At 42.5% G+C, this 12,325-nt stretch overlaps 2 protein-coding genes across 2 annotated transcripts; both read right to left on the reverse strand.

Moving 5' to 3' along the window:
* Positions 1-2,540: 2,540 nt before the first annotated feature.
* Positions 2,541-3,928, reverse strand: LOC124280301 (desert hedgehog protein B-like). The gene is made up of 2 exons (XM_046716207.1): positions 3,156-3,928; positions 2,541-2,732 (listed from the first exon to the last, which is right to left on the reverse strand). The coding sequence occupies exons 1-2, from the start codon at positions 3,919-3,921 to the stop codon at positions 2,725-2,727; spliced, it is 774 nt and encodes a 257-aa protein (XP_046572163.1). The 5' UTR covers positions 3,922-3,928; the 3' UTR covers positions 2,541-2,724.
* Positions 3,929-3,930: 2 nt separating this feature from the next.
* Positions 3,931-11,471, reverse strand: LOC124280280 (the record flags this gene model as incomplete). Its single annotated transcript, XM_046716177.1, has 2 exons — positions 11,462-11,471; positions 3,931-6,915 (listed from the first exon to the last, which is right to left on the reverse strand). A coding segment is annotated over exon 2 (2,763 nt), but the record flags the coding sequence as incomplete, so codon positions are not given.
* Positions 11,472-12,325: the final 854 nt, after the last annotated feature.

The raw sequence follows: 12,325 nt of genomic DNA on the forward strand, positions 1-12,325 counted from the left end.
ACGCTCATTGCATTCGACAGTCAGTGACAATCATTCATATAACATGTATCTTCAGGTAAGGTTTACCTGATTCACACCTGAAATAAATGTGTTTGTGTATCTCGTCAAGTTTTAAGAATTTATATGACATACGTGTTTAACTATGTTACCTTGAAAATTGAGATGCAAAACATTTGAATTTATCTTGCACTGTTTGTCTCTTGACGTTTTGGGGTAATCAGGAAGTTATTTAAGCCCTGAATACATTTTGAACTGAAAGCAGAGTCGTAAACTGAAATGTGCTTTTCTTAACCTGTAGAGGTGGTTGGAGTAAAGTGAAGGTATTGGTCGGTGGGGCTGCTCAGTGGAAGTCGCGGTGGCTGAGCGGGTTAGGCGGCTGACTTTGTGTGCTGGCGATAAGTTGTCTGACTCTCAGGGTGTGAGTTCGAATCCCGGATGGGACTCAACCCAACAAAAGTACAAGAATCTGTACTTCACTAAGAAAGTGTAATCCCAAATACAAAAATACTAATAGCAATTCACTAGCAGAAGGCATCCATCTTATCAATCCCGTTATATTTCCGGATATGGGATTCAATTATACCTTTACCAACTGTATGTCATTTATCATTCACATGTAGCAAGAAGACGTATACCAAGAGCACCACAGAACATTATCTGCCATAAATCCCGGTGTACAGAATTACGGAATGGAACTCGCTAAACCTGAAAGCGAACTGGCCGAATCCAAATTACAGCCACAGCTGATATACTGTAGTCCGCATGATTGTCTACAGAGATCGACCCGAGGTATCCCACCATTGCCTATTCACATCACACAGAGTACAATGTTCAGCCTCACATCAGCATGCTTTGTCACATTCATACACTTGCACCGAACAACTTCCTCCTCCTGTACAGCATGGGTTTGTTGTCCCTAAACATCACCCTAAACATGTTGCTGACTAGCCATACCGTAAATACATCTGAGTAGTCACAAGAATTCACCAATACACCACATCTAATAAAAAAAATACAACAAACAATTAACTAATCCACAGTAATTACTTCATCCCGATTACCAAACCACATTAAAAATTAACGAAACCCAGAAAAGTATTGTCATATTAACATCATACTAACAAACCATGTTAGCCTCTGCGATACGTCCGGTAATCTACCATTCGTGTATGCGTGGTTGAACATTCAAGAAATTCTTCATCCACCACCTGTTATTCAAGAACCTAGTTTCTCATAAAAAACATATTCAGTAATAAAACAGTCCTTCCAATGAACTTTGCTGAGCATCCTTTTTGCAGTGTAAGTTAGAGGGGTCTAATATGGTATGAGTGAGTGAGTTGGTAATTACGCCACAGTATTTCAGTTACATCTGAGCAATTGCTGAGCGTGATGTATGTCTTTAAGTTGACCATCTTAGAACCATCTAGGGCACGGGCAAGGCGTTACAGTCGCGGATTATCATCATGAAGGTGAATCTGGTATTTATAGGGAGCAACTCTGCCCCTTCAAATTACTGCTACAACAAAAGAACACTGGTTATAGTTTATTCCCACTACTCAGGTCTAAATGTACATGTATGCATCTAGCAAAACAGAAAGAATGTGTATTCACACACAGACAGACGTTGTTCTAAATCTCATAACGAAAACGACTGTAAACACCAGTCATATTACATCCTACAGAAGTTCCACTGTGCGGAATATATATCTGTACTGGGACATTCAATTAAAATACAAACAGAAGAAGCTTTAAAGTCACGTAACAGATGGCGCTGACGAAGCTAACTGGATGTACTGTATGACATCCATCTGCATTCGAAATAACTACTGGAAGACTTCATCCACAAGCAAGTCACTTTACATAATACTCAAGTGATGAATACCCGACAGTAAAAACTACCAAACTAGTTCAGTACAAAATGGTATATCTTCATGAAATACAATAAAATGAAGGCGCTTTAAGCATTGTTGGCTTGTGATCTGGTGGGTACTGAGTAAACGTCCAAGAGGGAATATGGACATTTCATGTACGCAAAATGCGAACGGAAGACCGTTCGACTGCCAACACACAAGTCACATGAAATGAAATACAAATGACGCCTTAGCAACGTTCTTTGTCATTTGCCATATGCATATTGACTACAGAATAATTGACAAAGCCATTTTGAATACAAACAGATTCCTATTTCACAAGTACGTAAGTCCCCCAATTTTCAAAGTCAATTTAAACTTACCAGGATTTTTAAAAGTAGTATTCTTGTTATTTTATTTTTGGCTAACATTTCTTACAATCGCCAGCAGCTGAAGGGTGTAAATCCAACTAGGGTCCATGCAGGTAGCAAAGGTACTGTAAGTCCCCATGGTTCCTAGTATGGTGATCTACCTTCAGTTGTTGGCGATCTATAGCCTCTTTTTATATTGTATTGTCCAAATAGTGCTATTAGTTTTAACTTTCCACGCTAGTTTTAATTCTAATTGTGATATTCGTGTTGTTTTACTGTCCTTTGACGACAGGTTTATATAATATACACATGTTCCATTTCAATGTCAAATATGTTCTCGTCACGATATGGCTGAAATATTGCCGATGTGACGTTAATTCTTAACTCACTCACTCACTCCTATTTCACATGCAGGTAGCTAATATGTGGTAAATACACCAATGAAATTAGCCTTCAGGATCTTCCAGAACGTTCTTGTTTAATTTCAAGAAGGTGTGTTATCATCAGATATCTGAAATACAAACAATAAAGAAAATATATAAAGTCAGACAATTTAAATAAATATTTATGGAGTGGTTATGAAGTATAAAGAAATGTTATGGCAGATACATTACAGGGCATGTATTCACATGTTAACAGTTATACTAAAAGGTATAATTTTCTGTTTTCAGCCCAAGTAAATATAGGACGACTATTCTCAGAAATAAATTCTGTTTGGTGTAAAGGAAACATAGCTGTTAAAATTATATAAATGGATCTCTGGAAATCAGTGTTTGACTCATGACGTTCGCGAAAAGGGTAAGCGCTTGCTGTCACAAGATTTGCCTGAAATCGAATACTTAACGGTGCTTAAAGAAATAATTTTTCATCATTCCTTTCATTTAAATTATAGAGAGATAATGAAAGGAAGAAACTCAACTACCTCAACTATCACCTTTTATGACTCTGTCCCCTTTGTTTTTCCTGACAGTTCTCTCTCTGGAGTAGGGGCCTCTCGGGAAGCAAACATGTTCAGGACTCATCTTCCTTGCAATAGAGTCACCTGGAGCAAACAGTCTGTACCAAGTTCTAACGGGTGCCAGAAGCTTGTGCGCCAGAGAAGGAGCAACACGGTCCACATAGCAGGAGGCAAGCATTCCATCAACCACTATGGTTCCACACAATGTATAGGGGGCGCACAGACCTCTTCCAGTTGTCAAGGTGACAGAAAGGACTTCCTCGGATACCAGTCTTCTTTCCTCCCCTAACACAAGAGCAGCATCACCAACTTCTATAGCTATTGCAGCTTTACTGTTTTTCCTGCAGACAGACTTTCCAATATGCACATGGTGATTTGGAGAAACTTTCAGCTTCTTTGATTTAGTTGATATTTCCACGAATGTATTGTTTCCATAGTGCTGTCTGTGACCAAAACGATACACTGGGCTGTACACAAGCATGCCCTTTTCATCACAGCAAAGGAGTCTGTCACCTATGTTGATCTCTGACAGATAGACTATTTGTCCTGTGGATAACTGAACCAAGGACTCGACTGGGAAACAAGCATTTATCTCTGCAAACCTTTTGCCAAAATGTTGTAGACATTTCTCGTCAAGTTGCTTCCTTTGACTGGTCAGCCGCTCGTGTTTTATCATTAGTTCACATCTCTGCTCTTCAAGTTTTCTTTTGGATGTGATTTCATAAATTGTCTCTTGCATCATCTGATCTGAAGCCAGCTTGGCTTTGTCTAGAGCCCTCTCCATCATGGTATTGAGGTCCATCATATTATGATCACTCCAGGTCGCCTCCATGTTTTGGCGTTTCCTTTTAAGAGTTTGGTTCAGTTCCTCAGAAGATATCTTCACCTTTCTGTAGGTGATACTTTCTATCTCTCTTCTAGAGTGGGATTGCAAGGTCCTTAGCTCAATCTTCAGTTGCCATACCTTCTCTAACCACAGCCGTTCGATGGCCTGATTCCACTCACTTTCCCTTGTTTTCAGTATGTCCATCATTTCCTGAGTCCAGTTTGAAATGATGCAAGAGACGTTTCGCTCAGCATTTTCTTTCCAAGTTTTCATGTTTGCTGCCTGGTACTCTCCAACTAAATGCCTTATGTCCCTTAGTTTCTTCTCCATGCCACCATCAAATACATCTCGCCAGTATTTGTATACTTCTTCAACATATATATCCATCTCCTTTTTTAAGGTTGCTGTGTGTTTGCGTATTTCAGCCTCCATGCATTCCTTGTCTTGCTCCTCCTGAGCGCCTCGCCTGTCTGACAGCCTCTTCCTAAGGTTTTCTGTCATGTTTTCAACAAGATTTTGTTCTTCTGTAAGCCATTCCTGTTCTTGGTCATTTCGATTGAAGTACATCTTTTCCTCGAATGCCTGTTTAACCCTGATTATATCCTCTTCGCTGATCCTGAAATCAACATTTCTGGAAAGTGGTTTAATCATTTCTTTCCATTTGGTTTCAAATTCATACCTGATATGTTCAAGGTTAGATTTCCATTGTTCTTCATATTCAGTGAAGTCATGTAGCAATTCATTCCGCTTTAAAAGTTTCTTTTTGAGCGTTTCATCAATCTGTCTCTTCATAACTTCATCATATTCTTGATTTACCTGGCGCAGTTTTTGTTTCCATGACTGACTTTGGGTCAATAATGTTTCTTTCAACACTTGTGTCCACTTTCTGTTGGAGTCACAGTATATGTTATTCAAACATTGTTTAAATTTTCTTGTCTGACACTCAGTAGTGGTCCTTGCTGTATTTCTCCATCTGTTCATGGATATGTGTCTTTGTTCCAGTGTGTTCTGCATCATAGACTGCTGCAATCGATCCTCACTCTTCAGATTCATTGAAAGAAGAGTCTGGCTTCCAGTGGTTTCATGCCATTTTTCTTCATACGTTTTGCTTCCGCTTGTCAATGTGTCTGATAGCCTTTGAAGTAGAAGCTCCCGATCACATGTCATTTTCTGTTGGACCGGGGTCATTATGTCATCAATCTGTCTAGTCTTCACTTCTCTCTTGAACCTAGCCTGTATCTCAGTCAAATATGATCCAATTTCTTTTTGTGTGTCGAGCTTCCACTTTTCTTCTCGGTAATATTTCTCTTGAACCAATGACTTTTGCATTTCTTTGTACTTGTCACTCCATATAGCATCAAGCTTTTTCTGCCATTCTTCTTCATTCCGTTTACGTATCTCATTGATCATTTCTTCAATTCGTCCTTTTCTTTCAGAGAGAATATCAGTAATGCTGTTTCTGCATTGTAGCTCCTCGCCATCCTGGACAGTATCCATTTCGTCCCTCCAGTTATCCAGGTGTGTTTTGGCCTCAAACATGGCCTTCACTCTCTCCAAGACACCTTCCTTCTTTTCAGAAATGAGCTTATCAGTGTCTAAAAGGTGTTCAGCACTTCTCTGTTCCATATCCTGTAACCACTCATTCTCTAATTCTGAAACTGTATTCTTTGTAAACCCCCTTAGTCCTTTAACCTTTTTGCCAAACACCTCGTGTACCTTACTTTCCCACATCATCATGCTGGATTTCTTCTTTTCATTTACTTTCTCCCGGAATTCGTTCCAACATTCTTTCAAGTTTCCATCACTGTGAGCGCTTGAAGCAAATAATGCTGTTAGTTCTTCTTCTGAAGTTCTCATGTCATTGTCTGTGTCCAGTTCTAACTTCAGTTCTTGGTCTTTCTCCAGTAATGCAGAAAACTTTCGTTCATTGTTTTCACAAATATCTTCAACTTCCTGTACCCAAGCCTTTTGCCATTGTTCAATGTGCATCGACAGTACACCCCTCAACTTTGTTTCAGATTCATCTTGTTCTTTCTTTATGATATCATTCAACTTCCACCCAAAGTGTTCAACTTTTAAAAACTGTTGCTCTTTGATCTCTTTCATTTTATTAAAGTTCTCAGTCTCTCCTTTCTTAAGCTTGGCTTTTTGGTCAGTCTGTAATTGTTCATCAAGCTCTGCCTGTTCTTTATACAACTGCTCCCACAAAGACTTGTCAGTTTCCTCTATTCCCAAATGCAACGCCTTGGCATCTTTAAAAAAGTCATTATTGTACTTTATGCCATTGTTGCATCTCCAGAGCTGGTCAATGATTTCCATAAGTTTTGACACCTGATGGAACGATTCCAATTCAGCCTCAGCGTATTTGAATCTATTGTTGAACAGTACAACCCGGTGTTTGCATTCAGTGATCAGATTCTGTAAGAAACCGTCAGCATCTTCAAATATAAAGTCTCCAAATGGTTCTTCACTGTCATAATTATCGCCATATGTGAACACTATCACAACATATTTGGAGAATATGTCTTGCCCAAAGAGCTTTCGTATTTCACGAACAGCATTTCTTTCTTCCTCTGTCATACGATTGCCAAATCTTAGAATGAGTAGTACAGCATCATACCCATCTGGACACATATAAATAGCAGAACCAATCGCCTGCAAGCATTCTTTCGGATGCCTTGTATCCATATTACCGGGTGTATCAACCAGATATATTTCTCGTCCTGCTACAAGTCCATGTTCTAGTTGGCACGTCTTTGTCTGAGATTTTGTGCCAGGTGAAGACTTGAAAAGTTGATGTTTCCCGAAAATTGTATTTCCTGTGGCACTTTTTCCATTACCCGTTTTACCAACAAGCACAATGCTGAGCGGTTCCCCTTCAGTCAGAACACAGTTTGGTCTGTACTCGGGCTGGAAATACAAATGGACTGGGACATTACTACACAAATCATGGGGTTTTTTTTAAAAAGAATGAATGGCAACAGTTAGTTTTATGTTAGACTCTAGGATTCCTGCATGTGTCCGTGATGGGTACCACTTGTGGGGGCAGGATAGGCTCACTTAAATAAATCTGGTATCATCGTTGTTAGGTAATGATTCATTGAACAAAACATGCTTTGACGTTTTCGAAATCCCCTTGACAACGGACTGTTTTGATTATGAAATGGGTTTTGATACTCTATTTTCTAGCTATATGTTAGAACACAAGAACACAACACCATTGGCAACCGCTGAGATCTATCGTTTGACAGCAATATAAAAAAATACAAATCTTAATAAATTTATTGAAAAGGTCATAGGTTGATTAGGGGGAATGCTGATGATATCATTACCTGAATGGTTTCTATCAATACTGTTATATGGCAGAGTACTCCATTGGGAATGATATATGTGACTGTACTAAATAGTTCCTGTTAAGTTCAGCAGATGCCCGCAGATGTGTTTTACATTTAGGCAGGAGTAAAGAGTTATATGGATGCTTCTGGAAGTAGATTATTCCAGTAAAGAATTTCTGGATCTGTATTTATGTATTGAATGGGACAAGTACATGACTGGATCATCTCACAAAACAGCAAGACACTCGCCCGCCTGCCGCTTTTACCAATATTCCAGCAATATCACAAGAAATGGGCTTCACGCATTGTACCCATGTAGGGAATCGAACCCAGGTCTTCGGCGAGATGAGCGAACGCTTTAACCACTAGGCTACCCCATCGCCCCGGTTATGCATAAAATATAATATATATATAGACTAGAACATCAGGTAACGCGTTTAGATTTTGGGGTAAGGGGATCATAGTCATGACAAATATACTGAGTCAAAAAAGAAACTTCACAAAATGTTATTTGAAAAATAATGAATAATTTTTCTCTAATGATACATCTATGTATCCGAAATGGGATCCCTATCTTTCGACTCTAGAAAAACGTTATCAAAACCCACTCAAACCAATCCATTCGTCGTGCAAATGACGTTAGTGCCAAATCAGGTTTTAGCACGTGCAGTAGATCACGTGATCTTCGCATCGAAGTTTTCTTCATATGCACGTATTTGCATTGGCCTCAAGAATTGAAAAAAACACTTTTAAACCACAGTTCTAACGGTACTTGAAATGCCACGATTGTCAAAAGTGCAACGTGAACGAGCCGTTGGGATGTTGCAAGCGGGAAGATCAGTTATTGACGTCGCAAGAGCAATGGGATGCAGCCGTCGTACTGTGTATGACTTGCGAGGTCGTCTACAACAAACTGGCACCACTTCTGATCGCCCAAGGTCGGGTCGTCCACGTGTGACGTCACGAGCAGAAGACCGTCAAATCGTCCTACGTCACCTACGTGACAGATTTCTGCCGGCTGCACGAACCAGGGCTGAGATGTTTAGAGGTCGACTGTCCTCACAGACCATTCGAAATCGGCTGCGGGCTGCCAATCTCCATTCTCGACGTCCATATCGTGGGCCAATATTGACGCTGTTTCATAAACGTCAACGTCTGCTGTGGGCCCAACGTCACCTCCGATGGACCCAGAGAGACTGGAATCGAGTCGTCTTTAGCGATGAATCCAGGTTAACCCTCAGATTCGCGGACGGCAGACAAAGAGTCTGGAGACGACGTCGTTAACGGTATGCCAAATGTTGTGTACAGGAAGTCGACAGATTCGGGGGCGGAAGTTGCATGGTGTGGGGTGCTTTGTGTGGGAACAAACGTTCCCGACTTCTGGTCATCCGTGGAAACCTCACAGCTGCTGCTTACCGCGACCAGGTGCTCACCCCTGAACTCGTTCATTTCATGGCGGCTCATGGCCCAGGTCCATATACCGCGATGTTGACACGAAATTTCCTTCAAAATGCTGGAATCAACGTCATGGACTGGCCATCCAGGTCCCCTGACTTTAATCCAATAGAGCACGTTTTGGATGCACTTGGGAGAAGGCTTCGTGGTCTTAGGAACCAACCTCAGAATTTGCAGGAACGTGGCGCTGCCTTGCAAGAGCAATGGCGCAGAATCCCCAACCACGTGTTCACAACCATCAGGCAGTCGATGAGGAGACGGTGTTTGGCAGTGGTGAATGCGCGGGGCGGCCATACACGATATTGAACTGAGAAATTTCGCATTTTTATTCTTGTGACTTGACATTCTGTATTCCCATGCTTTGGAACGGCGGTGTAGCCTAATGGAACTGAATATGTCACGGTCAGTGTATCGAGTACATCACACAGATCTCAGCAATGAAATAATAACAATTTAACCATCTTACCATCTCTTGTTCTTTTATGGTGCCCTGAAGAAAGAATGTGAAGTTTCTTTTTTGACTCAGTATATGTTTTCAGAACATGTTCTATCATAACCGTGAGGTATGAAATATACTGAACCACAAAGGAAATATCGCACCGATGGCGGTTTCTTAACGCACACACTATAATTCCCTCTAATTAAAAAAATCAAAACGGAGGATTGAGTTCAAACTTGACAACTATGGTTAAGACATTTCCGGAAATCACATTTAGAGTTCACACAAACAAAATCGCCAAACATGGTACCATTAGAGATAGCCCTAAGTCAGTATTGTGTGTGGCCTCCATGGGTATGTATGAAAGCGTTGCATCGTCTGTACATGGAATAAATTAGCCACTTGATGAATACCTCAGGCACTTGGGACCATAATCTGCAAAATGCCTGATCGTGTCCAGTCGCAGTTGTCGGCCTTGGTTGGAGGTCATTCAGTCTTCTTTGAATCTATTGGATTGGATTTAAATCCAGACTGAGTGCAGGCTATTGTAGGGTTTGGATGCCATGTTGTCTTAGGAAGTCCAATGTTGCTCTGGCAGTGTGGGCACGAGCGTTGTCTTATTGGAAGATGTGATTTCTGTAACGTCCAAAATGTGATACAACGTGGGGTCTTATGACTTGGTAAATATAGCAAGCAGCTGCCACATCATTTCCTCATCCTGGAATAGGATTCTGGAACACCATGGTGTCATCTAACTGGTTCAGATCTGTACACCCACCATGGTGCTTGGACAACCCCACGAGTCTCTTTCAACAATACGCTCATTGGAAAACAGTTCCAGACGCCTTCGCCATACTCTCCTCTTGCCTTCGACTGTAGGAACTGCAATATCGGCTTTCATGAGATAAAAGCACATTTTCCATTGTCGATAACGCCAATTTCGATGCAGTCGGTTTGGCGGCATTGATGAGCGGTGGGGACAGGACTACGATATAAATCTGTGACAGCAGAGGTTTCTTCCACGCAAACGTCGACTCACTGTATCGGCACTTTGATAGGTCCAATGGTCTGGCGTGCTGTTTCCGTCGCCTCGAGGAAGCGATCATGCAGATGGTTACGCGCACAATACGTCGGTCTTGACGTTGTGATGTTACTGAAGATTGTCCACTGAGGTGGATTGTCTTGGAGTGCTGTTAGTGACCTGATACCGCTCCTTGAGTCGGTAGATTGTCCTAACATGAACATTGAAATGATTGGCTACCATCCGTGCAGTCTGGCCAACTTGCAACGGTCCAAAGACTTGGTTCCTCTGATCTCTCGTAAGTCGTGGCATGGTGATTGTGTCAAAACAGGAATGATTTCAGGCGAGTTTGGGACTCGCTTTCATTGAATAGGGTTGTCTCGACATGCACGTGCACTTTCATTTTCACGAATGTCACATCGAACCTTTTACCGTGTCTGCCTTTCGGTGCGTTTGGTCGATATGCTATTTCATCAGAAAACACACTGATGTTGGTAATAGCTATCAATTTGGATTGAAAACTATTTAACAAAACGGTGCAATCATAATAAAACACCACCTTGTAAGAACAAAATTTTGCATTTGGTTTTGAAAGGCGACGTTTATTTTGTGGTTCAGTATAATTCTAGAGACCATTGAAGGCAACCTTGTTTAACGCCTTATTATTTAACCGTTTAAGCAACTAGTCTATCTAGCAACTAGTCTATCTATGTGCAACCTATTTCAAAACTTCTGTATGTACATTATCTTCTCCTTGACAGTAGGTTCATGCCTAGAAAGAATTCTGCAGAGTGTTCGGAGAAGATATGTTTCTTTTAATGTTGCAAATATAAGTGAAGTGGTTTGTTAGCTCTTCAGGATCGGGATTAAATAGATTCCTTCTGAGATGTAGTTTAAGTCTATATAAAAGTTTCCAGAAATTTTAGGTTTCTTGTTTTGACAGAGATAACTTATGTTTATTGGTCACATAAGAAACTGTTACAGTGGAATAAGCATGGCTTGGCGCCTTTGAAAGTCCAGTTAAAGAATCACCTTTTCTAACTGATTATATATTTTTCAGATTTCTTCACCAGTTATGAAGGAAGTTAGAAATGCATTACGTTTACGCTTACATGGGGTCAGGAGCTCCCAACAGTAGGTGTTTACTTGTGAGTATATTTAGTGAAGCAAGTATTTGACTTATTCTGAGTATATTATACAACTCACTGTTGTTATGGCCTGCCTGGTTCGTTCCTCCCAAACCTGATATGAGAAAGAAATATAGGTATAGGACAATGATATCATAAGTGATCATAATAAAATATACATCATATATGTGAACTGCACACCTTTTGTAGAACTCAGTGTGTCGCATGTATGATTGTTTCAATATAAGTTCAGCCTTGGTGGCGCGGTGGGCAGCTGTTGGCCCGGTGGGCGTGCTGATGGCGCGGTGGGCGAGTTGGTGGCGCGGTGGAGCGAGCTGGTGGCCCAGTGGGCGTGCTGGTGGCGCGGTGGGCGAGCTGTGGTGGCGCGGTGGGCGAGCTGGTGGTGCGGTGGGCGAGCTGGTGGCGCGGTTGGCTGAGCTAGCGCGGTGGGCGAAGTCGGTGGCGCGGTGGGCGAACTGGTGGCGCGGTGGGCGTCACGGTGGCGCGGTGGGCGCTGGTGGCGCGGTAAGCGAGCTTGGCGGCGCGGTTGGCGAGACTGGGGCGCGGCGAGATGGGGGCGCGGTGGGCGAGATGGGGGCGGTGGTGGGCGCATGGTGGCGTGGTGGGCGAGATGGCACGCAGGGCGAGATTGGGGCGCGGTGGCCGAGCTGGGGGCGCCGTTGGCGAGATGGGGCGAGATGGGGCGCGGTGGGCCAGATGGGTGGCGGTGGGCGAGCTGGGGCGTGGTTATGGGCGAGATGGTGGCGCGGGGTGGGCGGAAAATGGGGGCGTGGTGGGCGAAATGGGGGCGCGTTCGGAAGGATGGGGCGTGGTGGAGCGAGCTGGTGGCAATGAGTTGGCGAGCTTGGTGGCGCAGTTGGCGAGCTGGCTAAGGGGCGCCGGGCTGGTGATCCAGCGAGGTTGAGGTGTCAGGATCGAGCCC

This window comes from Haliotis rubra, unplaced genomic scaffold (genome assembly GCF_003918875.1).
Source record: "Haliotis rubra isolate DU_JTF1 unplaced genomic scaffold, ASM391887v1 Scf264, whole genome shotgun sequence".
In the NCBI taxonomy this organism is placed as follows: Eukaryota; Metazoa; Mollusca; class Gastropoda; order Lepetellida; family Haliotidae; genus Haliotis; species Haliotis rubra.

Bases quoted from the DNA above. Each gene is read 5' to 3' on its own strand.
- LOC124280301 (XM_046716207.1), bottom strand. From the start codon at position 3,921: ATGATGCAAGAGACAATTTATGAAATCACATCCAAAAGAAAACTTGAA.